The sequence below is a fragment of the Lithobates pipiens genome, unplaced genomic scaffold (assembly GCF_037356315.1).
Source record: "Lithobates pipiens isolate NorthernLeopardFrog02 unplaced genomic scaffold, aLitPip1_a1.2 Scaffold_1, whole genome shotgun sequence".
Classification (NCBI taxonomy): Eukaryota; Metazoa; Chordata; class Amphibia; order Anura; family Ranidae; genus Lithobates; species Lithobates pipiens.
The window spans coordinates 153,514,833-153,539,201 of NW_027507685.1; the positions used below are offsets into that span (position 1 = coordinate 153,514,833).

General features: G+C 42.5%; 1 protein-coding gene across 1 annotated transcript in view; it reads left to right on the forward strand.

The window, feature by feature from the left end:
• The window catches only part of ST6GALNAC4 (ST6 N-acetylgalactosaminide alpha-2,6-sialyltransferase 4), a 44,604-nt gene extending 34,913 nt beyond the window's left edge, over positions 1-9,691 (forward strand). The window contains exon 6 of the mRNA XM_077478704.1: positions 1,560-9,691. Coding sequence (XP_077334830.1) covers positions 1,560-1,746 — 187 coding nt within the window. The 3' untranslated portion in view covers positions 1,747-9,691. The remainder of the gene's footprint in view (positions 1-1,559) is intronic.
• The last annotated feature ends 14,678 nt before the right edge of the window (positions 9,692-24,369 follow it).

Sequence of the window (24,369 nt, forward strand, 5' to 3'; positions counted from 1 at the left end):
CTGCTGCCACAACCGATATATCCATCTCTTCAGGCTCTGGTCATGTGTATGATAATGGTGGTCTCTGCGGCGGGTTCACCGCGAGATCACTGTTATCGGCAGTGGGAGAAGTTCCACCCCCCCTCCCGCCGCTCTCCCGCGCCCTCCATCGCTTACCGGATCGGTTGGTAGCGGTGGAGGCAGTCATGACCTGTCTTGTTTGTGGTATGGAGATGAGTGAGGCTAAGATGGCCCCCACCCGTCTATACCATAGCAGGGTGGAAGCGACGTCAAACGTTGCTTCCGCCGATACCTCTTAAAGGCACATTTTTTCAATGTCATTTTTTCAAATGACAATTTTTTTTTTTATTGCATTTAAGTTCAAATATGAGATCTGAGGACTTTTTGACCCCAGATCTCATATTTAAGAGGACCTGTCATGCTTTTTTACTATTACAAGGAATGTTTACATTCCTTGTAATAGGAATAAAAGTGATCCAATGTTTTTAAAACACCCCATACCGACGAGCTCGCACGCAGAAGCAAACGCATATATGAGTAGTACCCGTATGTGAAAACAATAGTCAAACCACACATTTGAGGTATCGCAGCGATCAGTAGAGCGGTCTATCCTTAGACCTCCTCTGTAACGCAAAACATGCAACCTGTAGAATTTTTTAAATGTCGTTTGTGGAGATTTTTGAGGGTAAAAGTTTGACACCATTCCACGAGCGGGCGCAATTTTGAAGCATGGCATGTTGGGTATCAATTTACTCAGCGTAACATTATCTTTTATAATATAAAAAAAAATTGGGCTAATTTTACTGGTGTCTTATTTTTTTTATTAAAAAAGTTAATTTTTTCAAAAAAAAGTGCACTTGTAAGACCACTGCACAAATACAGTGTGCAAAAAAAAAAAAAACGTATTCCAATGACGGCCATTTTTTTCTCTAGGGAGTTAGAAAAAAAACAATATATAATGTTTGGGGGTTCTAAGTAATTTTCTAGCAAAAAAAATTGTTTTAAACATGTAAACATCGAGTCTGAAAAAGAGGCCTGGTCCTTAAAGCGGGGTTCCACCCTAAAGTGGAACTTCCGCTCATCGGAACCCTCCCCCCCTCCAGTGTCACAGTTGGCACCTTTCAGGTCTAAGACAGGTATTTGCGCCCACTTCCGGGCATAGACTCCCACGGGAGCCACAGGCATTTGTGACCTTCTGTAATGAGATCTGGTAAGCAAGCCCTTTAGCCATCAGTGGTGGTGTCAATTCACAAGATCTAAGGTGTTGGCAGATTCATCGGAAGCATTGATTATCTTCAGTGGAATACATATGTTGCTGGACTTTGCACTGGAATATCTGTATTAATATTTTTCTCACAATTTATTTATACTGTTTGAGCTTAATCAGCCTTAGACTATAGCCATTTATCCTTTATGGTATTTATCACGTGGTTCATTTTTATTTTTTTACCGCAGTTTATATATTGTTTCTAAATATAGGCATGTTTGTTATTTTCATATTAAATAAGTGAGGGTTTACAACCCCTTTAAGAAAGGTAATGATTCTGGTGTTCTTGCAGGGATCGCTCACACCCACCGGTGCCTTACCACTACTATGAGAAGGGCAGGCTGGATGAATGTACCACGTATCTGATGCACGAAAGGGCCACAAGAGGAGCGCATCGCTTCATCACAGAAAAAGCCGTCTTCTCCCGATGGGCCCTCAAGAAGCACATCCATTTTTTGCATCCCTCATGGGCAACTTGACGGGGAGACCCCCCTCCCATTGTGTACAGCTCACGTGCAGCCATTTTACCACATGTACATACAATGTTGACATTTTTCTGGTGGTTTGCGCAGTTTGCCAGTCTCTGATGAGACAGAAAAGACAGGTAAATCTCACAATCCTGACACCTCAAGGAAAGAGCCATTCTATATCATGTCCACTTTCATTCATGGCGTTCTGAAGCTGCTTGTCAGGTTTGTTGTTGGACAATGTTTGGTTGAGGAATAGGTCAAGTAAGTGGAAGCACAAACCTGATCACAGGTTTGGCCAAAGGGGCAATCATTTTATTTAACAGTATTATTAAGTGATGTTTGTGCAGCATCTCAGCTTGGTTGGCCAACCTGATTTAGTACTGTATCAGAGCTCAGGCTCCCAGCAAAGTATTCAGCTTCTTTTTTTTTAGCTGGCAGTCCACATGCCAGCTGATTCAGAAAGGCCAAGCAAAGAACAATGGATTTATAAAAAGTTACACTGCAAAAAACACTATAGATTCGCCAATCAGAAATCATATGTCGACTAAATAGTATTAGGTTTTGCATTGTAATCCTTACAGTCCAACTCCAATGAAACTATTTTTAAGTTCCAAATAGAGTTCCAAATAGAGCAGGGGAGGGTTAGACTCCATTCACATGGGTGATTAGAGGCATACAGCGGATTCCTGCAGCAGGAGTTACAGCTATGGTCGTAAAGCCTGTACAAATGAATGATAGGCTGACAGCGGTTGCAGCTCTGTGCATGTAATTGCACAGAAAAATTACCTGTGGTTAGTAACAGTTGATCTCCCCTGGATACAAACTGTCTTTAACCAGAGGAGCTCATCTGTCTTTGAATGCAGATTAGTGTTTCATGTGAAACTACATATGTATAGCTGCAGCCATTCTCAGCCTGTCATTCATTTTTACAGGGTGTAGGATGGCAGCTATTGGCATACACCTGTGATTCTTGCAGCAGCAATCCAATGTATGCCGGAGTTGCTTACGGGAATGGGGCCTTAGGACTCTGAAGTTTTAAAGCTCATCTCGGGGATTTTATAGAAATATATTAAACTGCAACATTTTTTTAATTGGGTCCCAGGAGCTTTCAGCCATAATGTCCTAGTACGACCAGTATATTTGTACATTATGGCAGGCTTACCTGGCTAGTGATCCCTTCCAGCACTGCATCTTCAGCGATCCCATTGGTCAAAGGTTCTGTGATCTTCTCCCGGTCTTCCTTCCAGGTTCCTGAGTGGCTGGCTTCTGTCGGACTGGCTGCTGTACACATGGGCCAAATGTCAGCCAGTTTCTATTGAGCCGGCTGATGCCGCCCGCTATTCGGCCCATGTATACAGCCCTTAAAGTGGTTGTAAAAACTTAAGGTTTTTCACCTGAGCCTGATCCAATCCAGCGATGTGCTCAAGCACAGCAGCTCCAGTCACTGTCGCTCTTTTCATTAGACAAACTGATAGCAGCGGTAGCCATTGGCTCCTACTGCTGTCAATCAAAAGCTGTGACACTGGAGCAGGAGGCAGGGCCGAATCCCACTGTCTGTGTCAATGGATGCAGCAGCAGGACTCGGGAGCGAGCCCACATGGGTCCCTCCATGGAAAGCGGCTTTCCGTGGGGACCCTAGAAGAAGAGGATCAAGGCAAACAATCGCACAGAGCAAGTATAACATGTTTGTTATTTTTATTTAAATAAAAGCGAGTTTACAAACACTTTAAAGCTGGCCGTAGATGGATTGAAATTCAGGCTGGTTCAGCAGGAACCAGATACATTTAGATCCATGTGTGGTCAATCGGCAGGAGTTGATCTAACAATCAATTTCTGCCAAACAGTCTTGTTGCAAATTTTTCTTGATCAGTGGCTGCAGAGGCTGATCAGCATATTCTGACAGTGGAGAGTCCATGCTGTCAGAGTACAATTTCTCAGCAGGGAAGATGCCTCCACTCCCCTCGAATATGTGGATTCAGGAATCAGTTTGGCTGAACAAAAAAAAATAAAAAAATGATCTATGGTCGGCCCTAAACGAAGCTTTTCTATTCCAACACCTTGCATAGCAAATGCCTGTTTTTACGTGAATAGCGAATTGTAGTATTATACTTGTGCTTCCTTGCACTAATTTTGATCTTGCTTGCAACATTTAGCAGGCGTTGCAGTATGCAAAACACTTTCATTTGAATCAATGGAATTGCCAATAATGTGTTTTTAAAGCGGAAGTCCGCCGGGAGTTCCGCCATTTTTATTTTTTTTAAAGCCAGCAGCTACAAATACTGCAGCTGCTGACTTTTACAATAGTGACACTTACCCACCCAGCGCGCCTGCGATGTCGGCACCCGAAGCCGATCTCTCGATCGTCTCTCGGGTGCTGCTGCCGCCGCCATCTTGGGTATGGGAATCAGGAAGTGGAGCCTTTCGGCTTCATTTCCCGGTTCCCTACTGCGCATGCGCGAGTCGCGCTGCGCAATAAGGATGATCCCCGCTGTCTCTGGGATCCGTGTGTTTCCCAGCAGGCAGCGGGGGACTTTCGGAAAGGGGCGTAGATTCTGCAGAAAGGGGCGTACTTTCTGCAGAATCTACGCCGGAAGTGGGTGCAGATACCTGTACTGTACAGGTATCTGCACCCCCCTCCCCCCTGAAAGGTGCCAATTGTGGCGCCGGAGGGGGGGAGGATTCCAATGAGCGGAAGGTCCACTTTAGGGTGGACCTCAGCTTTAATGTTCCTAAGGCTTTTTTAGACGCAAGGCACATGTGTACTGGGGAGGTTTTGGCTGGAGTTGGGCTTCAATAAGGATCATGGCAGACTTCCAATTCTGTTACTGGTGACCATTCACTAACAGCTGAATCTCTGAAATTGAATTTTCATTATCATTATCACTAGCAAGAGGGGATTACATTGGATAATGTAGAATGAATTTTAGTGATTATTTTACTGATGACAGAATTGTCTTTCTGGCATGGGCCACGTTGTATTTTGTATATAAAATCTGTAGAAAAGGTTACTTGGCCTCTTATTGGTCCCTGCTTTTGCCATTCTTACAGGTCCTCTTTTAATTCCATTCAGATAAGCTTTTAAAATTATGACATACTTATCAGTTTATGGAATTAATTTCTATTTCATACAGTGACGTTTTTAAGTCTACTGGCCTTCCGAATTGATGTGAGTTTGGGTGGATGAGTGTGCAATCAATATTACTTAATGAGTGTGTATTTTTTTTAAATATTACTTCCATTTATTTTGTTCAGAAGCACATCCATTCAGGTACTATACGTTTGTCATGTATTATTTATTCAATACAACACAATGTAACACTTGGTCTTGAAGGAGCACTCCCCCAACCAAGGTTTTAGAACCTCGGGAAAAAGTATGAAGGAGCTTACCTCTCTGGTTTATTGTGATGAAATTCTGTGCCAAGTTTTCCCTGCCAGGCCTTCCCCTCCTGTGGTGACTGGCATGGGTCGTTGTCCTCATATGGCCGCTAAGAACAGAATGAACTTGGCAGCTAAGCTTAGAGGAACATCTCAATAAAATTCTGGTAGATTAATTGGCTCCTGCCTAAATCTGCCTTATTATGTGTACGTATATACGTGAATTAGGAACTTAGATCATAGGCTCCTTGAGGCAGGGATGTAAATGCACAATGCTGGTCATTCCCTTTGACTTTGGTCACATAACAGCTGTTATTATATTCCCTGGGTGGAGTTCTCCTTTAAAGCAACTCATCATTATTCATTTTCTCTTGGAAGCAGCTTTTATTTATTTATTTATTTTTTTACTTTTTTTTGGGCACCAGAGCCCTTTTAAGAAAGTCTGTTCATAGGGCAAGGTCATTATTTTTCTTCTTGACTCCACGATTTACTCCTTATCCTTATTACACAGCAGCGGGGCTGGACTAATTCCAGGAGCCATGAAGGCGTGCAACTCAATTTTTTCTGAGAATTGTAAACTATTTTTCTGTAGAAGTGAAACAGGTCAATATTTCATGTTTGTGGATCTAGCAGATAAACCCAACGCTGGCCATTTTCAGGGATGACCTTCAATGGGACAGGTTTAAAATCTTTTCTGACCTTTACCATTTCACCTGGCAATAAGCAGAGTTGGGAGAGTCCAATTTTCTCCTTTCTGTAGGCAGAAATATGAACTCTCAGCCAAGCTAAACATTAACTTTATGCCACATTTTCGTTTGAGGGAAACCCTGATTGTTTATGAGCGTCACACCTCTCAAGTTTTCTGAGTACCTTAAAAGGGATCTTGAGTTTTATATATTACATTTTATTGAATTCTGAAAAAAACACATTTTGATTGACTTTTTTAATTGGTACATTTTAGGTAAAATTAAATGTTGCATAGGAATTCCTTCCTTCTACCTAAAATATGTTAAACGTCGACCCAAATGGCCCAGAGGACAGGGAAAATCCCCCATTCTCTGTCAGCACACATGGCAGTGTCTTTGAAAGTCCATGGCTTGGTCATTAGTTCACTTTATCTATTCTTAACAAGCAGTAAATTTGCTGTAAAACAAGTAATTTCAGACATCTGTCGCTGCAGGCAGTGTGAAGCAATACATCCTTAAATTTCACAGAAGCACTTGCAGGGAAATAAAATGTGCATTTATTATTTTTTGGGATCATGTAAAGCCTTGAACCAGCGATCAGCAGATCATGCAGGTCTCCTGCAGATTCCATCCCATACATCGTACGAGAAAGCCGATACATTCTGACAGGAAGACTCAATGAACTACTACATCGCTCACGGCACTGTGGTAGTTCATTAAAAACTCCAAGCCAACAGCCTCAAAGGTTGCCAAACCTTGTCGTTTTCCATTCATAGAAGAATGTTTTGTTTTGAACTGTGGCAGCAGACACGGGGAGCAGATCCCCGGTCTGCTGTAACATCGGAGAAGGGGGGGGGGGGGACGTTGCATTCATAACATGTTACATTCTAATCTCTAATGTATACATAGGGTAGGGTCTCTACGAGGGCAAGCAGGGGGAGCTGAACTATTGTGATCACTCCATCACTCCAACCACTTCAGTATTTGTGCCGGAATCTTTGAGGATGAGTTGCTAAATGGTGCCTGCAGGCTGCAGCTACAGAGGACTGATTTTAAAATATCATATATTATTTATTAAGAATACTTGAATGTCCGCAGCCTGGCTTCACTTTTAGTTAATGACTTAGCACAGGCTGCCAGTGAGCATAAAGGGAATGCTGGGCTTTCTTATCAGAAAAGCCTAGCATTCTTTGCAAACTGAATTCAGAAGTGTACCACACAATACAATAATAATAACTCAGGTTATAATAAAAAAAAAAAAAAAAAAAAAAAAGGGTATGAAACTTGTGATCCATAAAAACAAAATAACTATAAAAAGTTTCCTTAAACCTGTCTGATTGCTGTTTCTCCTGAGATTTCTCAGCCGGTGGGATCTCTAGGTACCCATGAACATAATTATTATGTCATATCTATGACTATCATTGCTCCTATGGTTTTCTCTTTTTTCTGTGCTTTTCAGTAGTGTCATTTTACAGTATTATCAAAGTTATTTATTACCATTACTCCAAGGTATACTGGTGCATTTCTGTAAGACTGGTTATCATTGGAAGATGAAATACCCTTTAAAGCCATAATATCCAACCAGATCTTTGATCTGGCTGCAAGAAGCCTTTCTGTAGTTGCAATTTGCCAACCCAAATCTCTTCCTCACTATATAAAATAGGGGCTATTTGTAAATATTACTATAATACTATTTCTTAGTATTTATTTGGTTATTACAAGAATTGAGTTGGGGTTTTAAAAAAAAAAATTACACGTATTGCAAATCCCGTAAACCACGCTACTCGCAATCTGAGGTTTTACTGTATAGAGGAAAAAACCCTCCAGAGAATTTAACAGCAATAGATAGGCATGGTCCAGAAGACGTAATGGCCAGGGGGTCCTAGGCAGGTTCCAACAATAACCGGACATTCTCTGGGCCATGCAATATCCATATAGTGCTATAGTATACATCCTTCAAAAAGGGAAGGACCAAGCAGAAACCAAGGGGTAGTTGGGTAGGAGGGTGGTGCAAATGGAAAAGGGGTCACTCACCCAGCAGGTGGAGAAGAAGAGAAAAGCCAGATAAGACTAAGGCTGGGTTCACACCTTTGCAAATTGGATGCAGGTTTTCCACAAATCCAATTCACATAGCAGGAGAATGCGACCGCATAGAAACTGCACAAAAAAATGCTGTGCGTCTTTGCCTCCATTTCAGGGCTGAATTTAGGCAGGTCCTGCCTTACTTTGTCCCTGAAATGGAGAACAGGGACAGAAAGCATTGCTGGGCAATCCATGGCCGGTTTAAGTGTGAACCGAGCCTAAAGGGGGAAACAGGGTCAAGAGGAGAGTCGGGAAGGCATATGACGGCTACGGTGTGCAGATCCTGAGGAGCTTAGAATAGGAGTTGCTGCGGATGCTGGACAGCTGTTCGGTAAGCATCAATGCAATCATGTGCTCTCTCATACCCTGGAAAGGAACTGACGGTTTCTTCCAGGCTTTGGCAATTGTTCTTTTGGCTGGCAGAAACAAGTAGGAAGCAAGCTTCCGCTGGAGAGCAAACAGACCCAGAATAGGACAATGTAATAAGGCAAACTTAGCTTCCTTTGGTATGGGCAGATGGAACAGGGTGAGTCTTCACCTGCTGTTTTAACAGCACATTGGCTTAATGGTTAGCAGTTCTGCCTTGCGGCACTGGGGTCATTGGTTTGAATCCCAACCAGAACACTATCTGCATGGAGTTTGTATGTTCTCCCTGTGTTGCGTAGATTTCCACTGGGTATTTTGCTTTCCCACACCCCCAAGGACATGCTAGTAGATAAATTGGACCAAGTATGTGTATGTATGCATGTGAGATAGAACCTTAGACTGTAAGCTCCTTGAGGGCAGGGATGTGAATATACAGCATGTAAATTGTCAGCACTATATAGATACATCCAATAAATAATTTGTAAATAGGGATGCACCGATATATTGACCGCCGAAAATTATCAGCTGAAATTAGGGTTATTATTGCCGATAATGGGCGAAAATAAATTCATATTCATTTAAATTCATGATATTAATTAAAAGGTAGTATACAATACCATTATATATAAAAATATAACATTTTTGTTAAAAACTGTCCATTTCGGTTTTTGGCCATGTGCATCCTGAATTTTTGGTTTCGGTACCAAAATTTTAATTTCGGTGCACCACTAATTATAAAGAATTGAATGGGTAATGGGAATCCTGGGAAAACAGTACACCAGTTAGCTGACTCTTTACAAATAGCCCACTTACAGTAAAATGCACTGTACACACATTCATTATTCGTATTATCTATAGTATTTTCCCATATTTAGAGTGGCTTTTTGGCACCTTTTATGTTGGTGGTTGGAGATTCCTGTTTTGAAGGGTCAGCTCATCGGGTTCTAGTATTTCAGTTATGGATGGATGCCAGTGGTTTTGGTCACCCAATGGCTTGTATACCTCTGAAACCCCAGTGGTGATGTCCCTTCTCTGGATTTCCCAGCTCGATACTCTGCACCAAGCCATTATGAAGCTAAGCCAGGGAGCTTGGAATTTAGGTAAAAAGACTTTGCTGCATAAGTCCATTAAATCTATAAAATGTAGATCAATGAGCTTGCATCCACATTACCCTGAAATAGCAATGTGGGGGAATACTGTTAGTTTATCTTTTTATAAGTGCATTCACATGCTTTGAGCTATTTTTGTTTTTTTGTTTTATCTGTATCGGTTTCTGTTTAGATAAGAAGTTTTTTAAATATTATTTTTGTATGTGCTTATTGGTCACTCAGATCGCAGTATTAGAGGCGTGATAGAAATGAATGTGCCTTTTTTTACCTGTTGACAATGCAAACATTTTTTGTGCTACTTTTATTTTTAAATAAAACGACTGGATGTTTTAATAATATGCTCCTGATTTCGTTCTATGTAGATTAAGTTGCACAGATATCTTGGGTTACATGTTTTCCAACAGGCCTATTTGAAAGGCAGTCTATTTTCTCCACTGTAGGTGGCGCCTATCCATAGTGGCATTCCAGTTGGAAAGGAAGACAAGAAGATCATGGTTCCTCTATGGTTTCCTGGATCACTGGGGGAGCTATCTGATTGGATGCTACTGCCCCATGTGACTCTAGCAGCCATCTTGGATCAGACAGAGCCTCTTTAAGGCCCTGGCTCCCAGTCTTGGCACACATTTCATGTATGGGTAGTGTAGCAACAGGTCATCTGTCCTACAGGGACAGCGATTAGTAGCAGTGATTAGTGGCAGGGAGAGGTTCCAGACGGGTAGGGAAAGGACATGAACATGCCATTCTTTCTGGAAACCTCCCCATTTGGGTACAGACCGGCCAAGCCGCATTCAAGACAGATGCTGAGACCTGCTTCACTACACACCGCTGTTATATGCTGTGAGTGTTCCTGGTCGGGTGCCATCCCATCGGAATGTTGTGAATTACTGAAATCTGCATTCATACAAGTTCTGTTCTCTGCAATGTGACACTATGGGGTTGATTTACTAAAGTGAAAAAGACATCTGAAAGTGCAGTTTCTCCTGAGCTTTGTAAATGAGCAGAAACTCTGCTGACCTCCATCTTTCAATCACGTGCAAGCAAAAATGCATTTTTATTTTTATTTTCCTTGCATGTGATTGGGTATGCTTTGCAAAGTGAAGCCTTACCTCATTTACTAAGCTCTGGAGCAACTGCACTTTGCACTGCACTATTTGCCTTTAGTAAATCAACCCGTCTATCTATAATGAAAACTTTGACTCTGCACACCTTTCCGCTTTCTATTTTGTTTGCTTTCATTTTCATAGCCCTAACATTAAATAAGTAAAAGTGGTGGCTAAATAGCATAAGAGGGCCTTAAAATGTAAAAAATTATGAAAGGCCAAAAAAAAATTACATCATCTAGAGCAGGGGTGTCCAAACTTTTTTCAAAGAGGGCCAGATTTGATGAACTGAACATGCATGACGGCCGATCATTTTGCCTGACATTCTTTGAACCATTACAATTAAATGCAAATGAACTAATACACTGCCCAACAAGAATTCTCTTGCATTTGTGGCTGTGTGTGTGGTAAAGAGTCTAAGGATGAGCTTGAGCGTGTTATTTGGATATACCGTAACTATTTATTGGCGTATAACATGCACCTTCACTTTAAGAGGGAAGTTTCCGGATTTTTTTTTTAATTTTAAATAAAGAAATGTGAATCAAAATAAGGGTTAGTCCCCATCAATGCAGCCTAATCAGTGCACATCTGCAGCCTCACCATTGCCATCAGTGCAGCCTGATCCATGCCCATCTTCAGCCTTGGAGGGGGGTGGGATGAGAGCCAACAGATTACATACAAGAGAATCTCCTCCTATGATAGACAGAACAGTCATCCAATGCCAGCCCAGGAGAAGGGACTTCCTATTACAGAGGCCGCAAAGTAAACAGAAGATTCTCCTGTATGTAATCGGACGGCGTTCATCCCGCCCCCTCCCTGTCCTCTCCAAGGAACGATACAGTACATATCTTTTGTGGCCAACAAAAGTTATATATATCCAAATTACCAGTGGGGCCATATGAAACCGAAACATGTGCCATGTTTGGACACGGGCCAAGTTTTTTGATTTCCTGAAGTCTTATGCCCCGTACACACGATCGGATTTTTCGACAACAAAACCGTGGATTTTTTTCCCAAGGATGTTGGCTCAAGCTTGTCTTGCATACACATTGTCACACAAATGTTGTCGGAAATTCAGAAAGTCAAGAACGCAGTGACGTAAAACACGTACGACGAGCGGAGAAAAAGGAAGTTCAATAGCTAGTTCAATATCCTTCTGCATGATTCAGAGCATTTGTGAACTTTTGTTCGATGGATTTGTGTACACACTATCTGACATTCCGACAAGTTTTGTTGTCTGAAAATTTGAGAACCTGCTCTCAAACATTTGTGTCAGCAAATGTTCCATGGAGCATACACACGGACAGACTTTCCGACAACAAGCTCACATCGAACAATTCCCATCGGAAATTCCGATTGTGTGTACGCGGCATAACTTTAACGTTAAACTCTGGGCTCAAAACTTTAATATAAATACAATCCTCAATAGCCACAAAGCATACAAGTCTACTTTGGGTGCACCAAATGCCTTGCAAACCCAGATGTTACCCTGTAAAAGTAGCAATGACATCATCACTGTGCCTTACATAACAGTAACATGTGCAGAGAGCAGAGGTGTAGGAGGGGTCCAGTAGGTTCACAAACTACAAGCTGCCTGCAGAAAACTACAGCCAAGACCAGTCACCCTGCACAAGGAGAAAGATCAGCAGTGTCCGGTCTTCTTTACAACATTACACTATGGTCTGTTTCACAAAGGCTTCAGCTTGTATAAGAGTAGTGTGGACAGAAAGCTTTGTTGAAGCATTTAAAGTGTCCTTCGGCTCCAGTGCGTAAATGTTTATATTGTATTTATTACTTATAAAGGGTGATTGTTACATAGCAAATATGCATCCGGTAAAGGCATAAATCCTGATTTCCATTTCCATGTGATCTAGGTCGATGACAAGTAATGCATCAGCATACAAGCCAGGCAACTAGCGTGTTTGAAAGGAGGGGTTCACAAGGGCAGCATTAAAGTATAACTGAAGGCAAAACTTTTTTTTTTTTTTTTAGTTTTGAATAGAGTGGAGAGGGATTAGAACCTCTGCCAAGTATTGTTTGTGGGCCCCGATTAGTCAAAAAGTGACTGGCGCCCATCATTTCATCTCACATTACACTCACCATGCCTGTTAACCCACTCTACAAGGAAGGAGGTCAGCTCTCCCTAAGCCCTTGTACACACGGTCGGAGAATCCGTCAGAATGTGTCCTATCGGACCATGTCGTCGGATAATCCGACTGTGTGTGGTATGCATCAGACTGATTCCGTCCGAATATCCGTCGGACCCAATTTTCCAACATGTTGGAAATATTTCCCGACCAACTGGTTCGATCGGACATACTCCGATCATGTGTAGCGAATTTTGATCGGACCAAGTGCCACGCATGCTCAGATCAAATTCCTACATCAAAGCTATTGGCTACTAGCCTGAATGTAGTCCCATCGTAAAGAAATTACGTCATCACGTTCTGAAAGATCGAATTTTTCGACAACTTAGTCCGACCGTGTGTATGCAACAGTTTCGGACAAAATCCATCATACTAAATCCGACGGACAAAATCCGACAGATTTGGTTGGCAGAATCTCCGACCGTGTGTACAGGGGCTAAGAGCCCTTTCACACTGCAAGCGCGGGGGCGTCAGAGGAAAAGCGCCGCTAAAGCGCCTGAAAAACGCCTCCAGTGTGAAATGGATCTAACTCTTGAGGTCACCATTAGGCTTCTGGAGGCTCGGGACCTTGCTACAGTACGACTGGCCCCAGGCTGTTTTTTTTTTTTCCACAGACTTTCCACCAGTTTGATTGGATCATTAAAGAAGGTGAGTGTATATAGGGAATTCGTGTCTTGCACCTCAAATAGCAGATAATTTAAAAATTATGATTCCAAGTACAGTGAAGACACAGGGACTGTGCAGGACTATTCTTAACTTAAGGAAAACCTGAGACTTGCAAAGCCCAAATTGACTTCATATAAACATAACTAATGTACAGAATGTTTTCAGCTTCCCCATGGGTCCCTAGGAGTCTGGGCCCTGAACAGCCCTCAATTTTGTTCTTTTTGTAAGCTTCCTTTGCTTCTAAGTCCTACTGAATACTTTCCCTGATATGTCACAATATACAGCAACAGTAGATTTTTTTTTAAAAGCTCTACCTATTGTCTTTAACCACTACAATACAGGGCACTTTCGCCCCCTTCCTTCCCAGCCCAATTTTAAGCTTTCATCGCTCTCGCTCTTTCAATGACAATTGCGCGGTCATGCTACACTGTACCCAAATTAAATTTTTATCATTTTGTTCGCAAAAATAGAGCTTTATTTTGATGGTATTTATTCACTATTCCATTTTTTTTTGCGATATAAGCGCAAAAAGAGAGTAAATTTGGAAAAAAAACTATATTTTCTTCTTTATATTTTAAAAGAAATCCAATAAAATCTAATTTTTACGTAAATTTAAGCGAAAATGTATTCTGCTACATGTTTTTGGTAAAAAAAAATTCCGTTAAGTGTATAATAATTGGTTTGTATGATCACGGACATATGTACGCAAATGATCATGTACAGATGTGTGCAGGTGATCACGTACATATGTGTGCAGATAATCATTGGGATATGTGATTTTAGTGAGACATATGTGGGGGACATGTGTTTTTATTATTTGGGGACATGTCTTTTTATTATTTGGGGACATATGTGTTTTGGGGGCATGTGTGGGGACATGTGTGCTTTATACTAGACTGGTGATCAGTGAGTAAAAAGCTGTAAAAACAGCTCATACTCACTGATCAGCAGCCGGCTGCAGCGATCTGCTCTCCTCTCCTCAGCGACAACTTCCGTGTGAGGAGAGGAGAGCCGATGATTGCCTAGAAACCGGCTGTTTGTTTACATCACACAACGGCTGTGATTGGACACTGCCATCATGTGATCAGGAGGGCCAATCACAGTGCCCTACTGCTGATCCGAGATGCGCCGTGTCCGAGTGACACAAGCGCATCGGGATTACGCCGCTGCACGGGCACGCGATCCCCCTCCTTCTGAAGGACGTTCCTGAACGTTCAGTCAGAAGGAGGAGGCTCCCACCCGGCCGTATATATACATTGGCCGGGTGGGAAGTAGTTAAAAAAGCAGCCCCTGAACTCCAGTCCAGTGACTTTGCCTAGGCCAAGATGTCATCAGTCTGCTGCAGGCAGGAGAAGCATTTTCTTAGTCTCCTCTTGCCCACTGATCAGACTGCAATACTGTAACAAAGCATCAAATTGAGAGGATGTAAACTGGGTTGATCTGACTTTTTTGAATACAACCAATCAAGATTTATGTGAGTGTGTTATTCCTAAACCAGTATCTCCAGCCAAGAAGTAGATGATGACCCTGGATGGTGCCTGAACAAAGATGGCTCCATTCTTGTGGAGCGAAAGGTAGATGAAGGCATTGTTAGGGAGAGTTCTGTGATCTCTGTTAGAGGTTACAAATACCTTAAAGTGTTACTAAACCTAAAAACTTTTTTTTGCATTTAAGGACAGCTAAAGGTTCCTCTTTTTTTTTTTTTTTTAAACAAACATGTCATACTTACCTCCTCTGTGCAGTTGGTTTTGCACAGAGTGGCCCTGATCCCCCTCTTCTAGGGTCCCTCAGCGGCGCTCCTGGCTCCCCCTCTTTCTGAGTGTCCTGTTGGAGAGCCACTCTCCCCCGGGGCACTCATGCGGGTGCACTCCCATGTCCTGCTGCTGCATCTATTGGCACAGACGGTAGGACTCGGCCCCAGCCCCGCAGCTCCGACATCATTGGATTTGATTAAAAGAAAGGTGTACCCCTAAATGGGATTTTAAATGGCAACAACGCTACAAGAGATAGATAAAATGCAAATGTTTACTGAAAAATTGATAAAAAAAATCAATCACACATGTGGCGATTAGTATAAAAACAAGTGGACAGAACAAAAACACACAGCTTCTAACAATCATGAATATAAAAATTGTACATATAGGTCTGAATAATTGTCTCCAATATCCGAGAACACTCTCCGGTAACTCCGGTTCAAGCCCTTTCATCATGGATACTTATAAGGAGAATCTATATTCGGTACACAGTAACTGGTGCAGCACCCAAATGCGCAAATTGGTCAGGCAGAGACTGAATCGTCACTGTCGGTAGATGGTGTGGTTGGAGGTCTGGTCTAGCCCCTGTCTCAACCCAGGAAGCCCCACAGAAAAACAGTGTCAGTTGGACTGCATGTGTTGCATGATAGGTTGGTGGCAAAAACTCCAATGATCACAAAGTAATTACCCAGTAAAGGCCAGGTCAGGCATATTCAGAGTCCTTCAGTGCAGAGAGGAAGTGTACTGGGGTATGTGTCCCTCCATCCTATTCAATGTGTGTGTGTATGGAATGCGCCATCCGCCCTGGCAGTGCTTCCTGGTAGGAAGAGAAGCAGCTGTCAGCTGCTTTATTGAAATCTATACAGGGAGATTGGTGCTCGTAACTCCCCCCACCGCCGCACTGATCACCCCTGACTACCAAGGTATCGGATCAAGCATTGGAGCATTTGAACGAGTACAAGTACTTGTGCAAATGCTCGGTATCAGCACCGATACCAATACTAGTATCGGTATTGGTGCAACCTAGTTTAAATCATACCTGATCTTGGAAGCAGGCAGAGAACATTGTGGTTGTGGGCATCTAAAGCCCGCTAGTCTTTATTTCTGGGATTTCGGTGCAGCTGGCTACCCAGCATGCACTTCCCAAATGTCACTGCATGGCACTGATTACATTAATAGGCAATTCCCATGAACTTCTGGGATAGATGACACTAATATACCAGGAGTCCGTGGGAATCGCTTTGTGACATAAGCCTAGGTGGCCAGACCTGAAGGGTTGCAAGAAGTAAACTAAAAAAAGGTATTTTTAAAAATAAATTATAATTTTGGCTATTTACAAAAGCATCGCAGATGGGAATGCTTGCAGGTTAAAAAAATGGGTGGAACTCCACTTTAACATCCAGTCACAGGCTGGTGTGGGTCTAAGACAATCTGGGTTTAGAGGAAGGGGTTAAAATTATGCTAAAGTCTGGGGGGCAGGCAGTCATCAAGTCATATATGAATTCTGTATATTATCAAAGTGCAAATGTGTGGCTGTCTAAAAAGTGAAGTTAGATCAGAAATGGATCAGAAATGGATCTTCACAAAGAAATGGCTTGAAAAGAAAGAATAGAGGGCTATAGGCTGGCCTGTTTTGAATCCCAATTAAATATTGGGGGGGATTTAAAAGGGAAAATTAATGCAAGGAAACCCACAAACATTGAGGAACTGAACATTTGCATGGAGGAATAGTTCAAATTCAATCATCAAAAACTGTGGGCAGTTGTGCAAAGCACTTACAATAAGTAATTTCTCCTAAAAGGGGCAATACTAGTTTCTGAGGCTAAGGGTGTATTTACTTTTCCACAGTACGGTACATCTATTATGTTAACAAAATGATTAAAAAGGCACATTTTCTTTGTGTTTCTATACAAGTATGTTGGCTTTATCTGTAGGCATTGATTGTCTAAATGAAGATCTATTGTTTGCTTGTTCAGATATGTTGAAATAGTTTCCAATTCCAACAATTTCCATGGCAATGTTAGTGTTCTACAGATAAAGATACATTCTTCTCATTACTGTATATCTGATACTTCTTTCACTTGTTTTCATTCTGTAGACCAGAGCTAGGCAAACCCCCCCTCCCCGGCACTCAAAGCCTCTTTTGCTGGCATTCGACTCCCTCCTGATCAGCAGAGCAGCGCAGGGAAGTGTCAGTGAGACACTTAGGCCTCATTCCCACAAGGCGGATCTGCTCAGCTCTGTCCGCCAGCTCAGCAGGAGAACTCTCCGTTGATCTCCGCTGAGCCGGCGGATGGCAGGTCCGTCTCTGCTCACTGTCAGAGCGCCGCAGATTCCTATGGAGGCATCGGACGAAAACGGACAGCATGTCCATTTTCATCAGATCTCATCCGATAGGACGGATGTGAACGTATCTGATATTATTATTTTTTTTATAATATATATTTTTTTTATATTATTTTTCTTTTTGTGGTTGAACTGGATGGACTTTTTTAAACCTGGCTAACTATGTAACTATGCATCGCCATACGTCTGATTTTAGCAGATCAGATCGGATCATGGTAACCACTGACATCCATTGATCCATAGACCTGCATGGAGTGTCCGTTCAGGTCCACCTAAAAAAACTGACAGACGGACCTGTTCATGTGAAAGAGGCCTAATGAATTCCAGTTTCAGAATTCCCCATGCCGCACCTGCACTGAGGGGAAGGCGATGTGCCCTAACACATTGTAGAAGATGGGAAACATTGTTTGGTTCTCTCACTTTGATGTAGCTATGATCGTCAGCTCCTGTGATGGGGAAAAGATTGGATGCAGTTCTGCTGGAGGGGGGGGGGGGGGTGGTCCCCGATTCCAGGAGAAGGAGGACTGTCATTGGCCACTGCTAAAACCAATCACAATCCTGCCAGCCCCATCCACTATCTGGAGGAAAATGATTCGCTTGGTTGCCACTACCAATCTCAGAAAGAAGGGATTTCACTGTGATTCAGAAAACCACAGTCAGGTGACAGTTTGTGGAATTACTGTTGAGTTTCTGGGAACTTTGTTTAAATTATTCCTGAACCTTTACGTCACTTACTACTGAACCATGGCCCTCTGTGTCCTTTTAAGTCATAGCCAATTTTTAAGCGCAATTAAAATCACACCCAACTTTTACTGCGGTGCAGAGCGCCTCACTTTTTATCAGCTGCGAGGGCCCAACTTATGATCCCGCACACAGACCTACTGCTTTCAGAAAATACCCCTGTTCTGAGCTCATCATTGCGCATTTATTCCAGATGCTTGTATGTGACATTACATACATCCCATACATCTCATACATCTCATACAAGCACGTGGGCTGGATGCGAGAGGTGGACCAGCAGGGTGAGTGTGCCAGGACAGGTAGATGTGTCTCATCTCTGCTTCCTTTCACCACTCTGCATATCACGCATATCACAGATGAGCAGGAGGGTACAGTGGTGGGGGAAATGAGCAGGAGGGGTTCAGAGATGAAACAGAAGAGCAGGAGGGTACAGGGGTGGAAGAGATGAGTAGGGGTTCAGCAGTGGGACAGAGGAGCAGGGGGGTACAGAGTTGGGGCAGATGAGAAGGGGGCTAACTTTATCTCCCCGATTTCAGAAACACACAGCCTACTCTGCAAGTGGATGGAATGTCCTCTGTCTCTCCTGGGTAGGAGTAACGTTCTCAAAATGGCCATTCTGCCCAAATTCCTTTACCTTTTTGAAACCTTGCCAGTTACCCTCCCTATGCCACAACTTAGGAATATTCAAAGAGCCTTTACTAAATTCATCTGGGGGAACAAATCACATAGTCGCTCATACAGTAGTTTTTGCCCCTCGTTCCCAGGGTGGCTTGGGGGCACCTGATATGATCAAATACTACTATGCAACTCACCTTTCGGCAACCATCTCCTGGTCATCATCTCTGACTACCAGTAGATGGTCAGAGCTAGAGATGAGCGCTACTAGCCCCGTTCATCCCTGCTCTTTGTTGTGGTCCGATTTATCCTCTTCCATAGCACAACTTAAACACATAAGCCTTGAACCGATGCAGTTTACCTTGTCCATTTGGAAAAAATGTCACAGGAGGTTCTCTCTCTCTTCTCCATGCCCACCCCCTTTTAAACGTTATTTTCAACCCCGACCTGCCGGATAGCCTTTCCTCTGTGAATATGCTCCCATAGTTTAAAGTGGGCATATTTCAACTCCGCCACTTAGTCCACCCGGTGACTCACAAACTATTATCCTTCACGGAGCTCCAAAACAAATATGATATACCAAAACAGCTCTTCTTTTCCTACCTCCAATTTAAACATTATTTCCATTCCATATCATCTACCATGACCCTTGAAAAACCTAATGCATTTGAGATCTTGTGTACTCATGGCCTTCATCAGAAAGGCCTCATATCCTCCATATATAAGATTCTTCACGATTCATCACCACCTACGTTAGATTCTCACCTCTATATGCAGAGATGGGCCAAGATTTTACCTAACCCTTTATCCCTCACACAGTGGCAGGAAATCTGGACTTCTATTTCTAAAGTTTCCAGGTGCGTGGAGCAGAGAGAGACGGCCTATAAGGTTTTGATGTTTTGCTACAAAACCCCTGAAGTGTTGCGTAAATACGACCCCTCACTATCTCGATTGTGCTGGAGATGTCTGCGAGCCATGGGTACACATTATCAAATTTTTTGGGACTGCCCACTAATTACACCTTTCTGGTCCTCGGTTCAATCTCTACTCCAATCAGTATTGGGGACAGATGTCCCATTGAATCCTGCACACTACCTATTGGGTCTTCCAGTCCCGGGTATGTCTAAACATGCTAAGAAACTGATGGCATTTATTTTGCTAGCTGCCAAAAGAGTGATCCCCACCCACTGGTTGTCTCCCACACCACCGATGCAATCACAACTAATTTCGGCCATTGCACATATTCGCAGGATGGAACATATGACAGCCCTGGTCCAAGACTCTCTACCCCGATTTTCTAAGACTTGGGCTGTATGGGATAATTCCCCACTTAACCCAGAATCCTTACATTAACACTTTGCCATATGTTTTCTAGGATGACTGGTTGAGGTTAGGCCTCAGGATTTGTACTTCCTACCTCAGACGACTATCCTCTTTTCTTTTTTTTATTTTCTTTTATTATGCAGTTACTGTATTCAGATCCATGGTGTTCCCTCCCCCCCTTTTTCTTTTTCGCCCTTATTGTTATCTATATGTGCCTTAATAACTTGAAACTCTCACGAGGCTGACTCCTGTGTCAAGTCAGTAATGACAACATTGTCTGTTTGTACCAGATGCGTACTCTTCATGTTTTGCAAAAAAATTTCAATAAAAATACATAAAAAAAAAAGAAAGGAGGTGTATTGGTAGGACAGATGAGCAGGGGGGTACAGTGGTGGGGCAGATGAGCAGGGGGGTACAGTGGTGGGGCAGATGTGCAGGGTGGTACAGTGGTGGGGCAGATGTGCAGGGGGTTATAGTGATGGGGAAGATGTGCAGGGGGGGTTACAGTGGTGGGGCAGATGAGCAAGGGCAGGTTACAGTAGTGGGGCAGATGAGCGTGGTAGTACAGTGGTGGGGCAGATGAGCATGGTAGTACAGTGATGAGGCAGATATGCAGGGGGTTACAGTGACGGGGCAGATGTGCAGGGGGTTACAGTGGTGGTACAGATGAGCAGGGGAGGTACAGAAGTGAAACAGATGTGCAGGGGGGACAGTGATCTGAGGTGTGGAGTTGCAGGAATTGGGGCTGATCTGAGGCATGAGAGTGCAGGATGTTAATGTCTCACTAGTAAAGTAGTTTACAGCATTTACTTTATAAAAAATCCTTTTCGTGATTGAGTGTGTGAAGTTGAATTTTTTTGTTCGGCACGCTCAATTTCTTCTAAAACATTTTTCCGCGCACACTGCTCAAAAGGTTGACTATCCCTGCAGTAGAATGTTTTGACAACTGGGAAAAAAATGAAATGCCATTTATACCCACCAGGTGGCAGTGCAGGTCCTCTGCATTAAATGCTATATAAAAGTAGTTTCCAGCCTTATTACATAATGTAAAATAGTAGCTCTAATGCTTGCTATCCAAAAAAACCCTAAGGTGCGTTCCTTTGTGTGGCTGTTCTCTAAAACAGGAACATTTTCTCTACTGACACCTAAATGTATGCAAACATTTTTAAGTACCTTTTTTTTTTTTTTTCAGTTTCCTGCCAAACAGCAGTTTATAATGGGGCTAATATGCCACATTTGCGAACCAAGCATTTGGCTTGCAATTGCAGGGTGGCCCATTAACTTTAATGGCCTAGTTTGACTGCCAGTTCCACCTATCAACTTTGGTATGTCATGTTACATTTGCAGCGGCCTTAACATTAAGCATAAGGGCTACTACACGGGAGCAGCCTACTCTAACTGTTATTTAGTCTTCAGGTGGGTGGTTGTGGGGTGGTAAAACAGCGGCTCAGCCATTTCTTTTTACCCACCCCTAGGCCTCCCATGGAAAAGAGGCCTAATAATGTATAGCCAGGACAAAGCACACTTACTGTGTTATACCAGATTGCAAACCCAAGTGGCCTCAATGCTTAATAATGTATTTTATGTACATGCATTGGATCATACACTGCTAGCTGTCATCAATAGGCTTGATCACTCACAGTGATCATAACGCACAGAGCATTGAAATCATTACCAAACTATAGCATGGTGACTGGCATTCCAAGGTCATCAACAAAGACTCCATTGCTTTCCACATGACAGCTCTCCATTAAACCTTTCATTGCTGACCTCCTGAAAATGCAAACTGCCTGGCTGCCTCTGACTGTAAATACTTTGAGACACTAACCTGGAACAAGTGGTGGTCTTGAGCTCCTCCCACTGTAGATGTCAGATGCAACGGCTGCCGGGTTTTTCTGCACTTCTCACCCAGAGGCGCTGCGAAAAGCCTTCTGAATGTTGCTGATCAACCTGAAATCAAGTAAACCAGAGTCAGCCATTAGCACAGATGCAGAGTTGGAGGAGAGGACAGAGTAGGAGCGAGGAACCTACAGTTTCTGGTGCACACTGATGGGGGTGGGGGAATTTATTACAGGGCAATTACACAGATCCAGCAGCAGCCTGCTAATCAGACAATAAAGAAGCAGCAACACACTGATAAGTCAACACTCTGCTCTCTCCTTCTGTCAGCATGTCTGTATGCAGAAAGGGCCAATTGTCTACTAGTGCTGCTTCTCCCACTTTTGGATTGAGTGCTGCTGTGCATGACAGGAGGCAAATATAAAGACAAATTCAGCTTCTAATACTAGCTGTCTGTAGAACTTGACTTTAAGAAAAAAATACATTTTTGTTCTGGAAATATATTTTTCCTGTGGCAGAATGATACTGTGTTCTCCATACCCCGCTTTAGGATTAAAGGATTATGTGCCCAAAATAGCATTTTCATCTGAGGAATGCTGCCTCATATTTTGGAAACAAGCTACATTTCTCAAGAAGAAGACAAGTTAAAGGCTAAAACCGCCTCATCCCCTGCTTAATGACCAGGTCATTTTTTTTGCAATTTGGGACGCTGTACCCAAACAAAAGCTTTCTTTTGGTGGTATTTGATCACCTTTGCGGTTTTATTTTTTGCGCTATAAACAAAAAAAAAGCAACAATTTTGAAAAAAAAACTATATTTTGTACATTTTGCTATAATAAATATCCCCATTTATTTATTTTTTTAAACTTTTTTTGTCAGTTTAGGCCGATATGTAAGGGATTTATAGCATTTTTATTATTATTTATTTTTTTACTAGTAATGGCAGCGATCTGAGATTTTTATCGGGACTACGTCATTATGGCAGACTCATCGGACACTTTTGACACATTTTTGGGACCACTGGCAATTATACAGCAATCAGTGCTATAAAAATGCACCGATTACTGTAAAAATGTCACTGGCAGGGAAAGTTGTTAACACTAGGGAGCGATCAAGGGGTTAACTGTGTTCCCTATGTGTGTTCTAACTGAAGAGGGGATGGAACTGTCTAGGGAAGATGACAGATTGCTGTTCATACTTTGTATGAACAAACGATCAGTCTCTTATCCCCTCAGAGAACCGTGATCTGTGTGCTTACATAAACAGATCCTAGTTCTCTCTGTGTCACGAGCGATCACAGGAGCCCGGCGGGTGCCCCTATTGGCCACAGGGGAATGCAAGGTAACATAACGTCGTTTCGCCTAGCCGTGCCATTCTACGTAAAACTGTGGCGGCTGGTCAGCAAGTGGGTAGAACTTGACTTTAACCACTTTCAGACCAGACCATTTTGCTGGTCAATGACCAGAGGTCTTTTTACAATTTGGCACTGCTCTGATTTAACTGGTAATTGCGCGGTCATGCAATGTTGTACCCAAACAAAATTTGCGTCCTTTTTTTCCCACAAATAGAGCTTTCTTTTAAAGGTATTTGACTGACTCTGCGATTTTAATTTTTTGCGATATAAACGTAAAAAGACCGCAAATTTTGAAAAAAAAAGATATTTTCTACTTTTTGTTATTAGAAAAATCCAATAAACTCAATTTTAGTCATACATTTAGGCCAAAATGTATTCAGCCACATGTCTTTGGTAAAAAAAAAAGTCAATAACTGTATATTTATTGGTTTGCGCAAAAGTTGTCACATCTACAAACTAAGGTACGTTTTCTGGAATTTACGCAGCTTTTAGTTTATGACTGCCTATCTCATTTCTTGAGGTGCTTAAATGGCAGGGCAGTACAAAACCCCCCCAAATGACCCCATTTTGGAAAGTAGACACCCTAAGGAAATTGATAAGTGGCATGTTGAGCCCATTGAATATTTTATTTTTTTGCCTCAAGCGATTGAATAATGACAAAAAAATAATTTTTTTTTTTTTTTACACAAAGTTGTCACTAAATGATATATTGCTCACACATGCCATGGTTATATGTGGAATTGTACCCCAAAATACATTATGCTGCTTCTCCTGAGTACGGGGATACCACATGTGGTCGACTTTTTGGAAGCCTAGCCGCGTACGGGGCCCCGAAAGCCAAGCACCGCCTTCAGGATTTCTAAGGGCGTACATTTGTAATTTCACTCCTCACTACCTATCACAGTTTTGAAGGCCATAAAATGCCAATATGGCACAAAACCCCCACAAATGACCCCATTTTAGAAAGTAGACACCCCAAGCTATTTGCTGAGAGGCATGTTGAGTCCATGGAATATTTTATATTTGGCACAAGTTGCGGGAAAATTACAAACTTTTATTTTTTTTTCACAAAGTTGTCACTAAATGATATATTGCTCACACATGCTATGGGCATATGTGAAATGACACC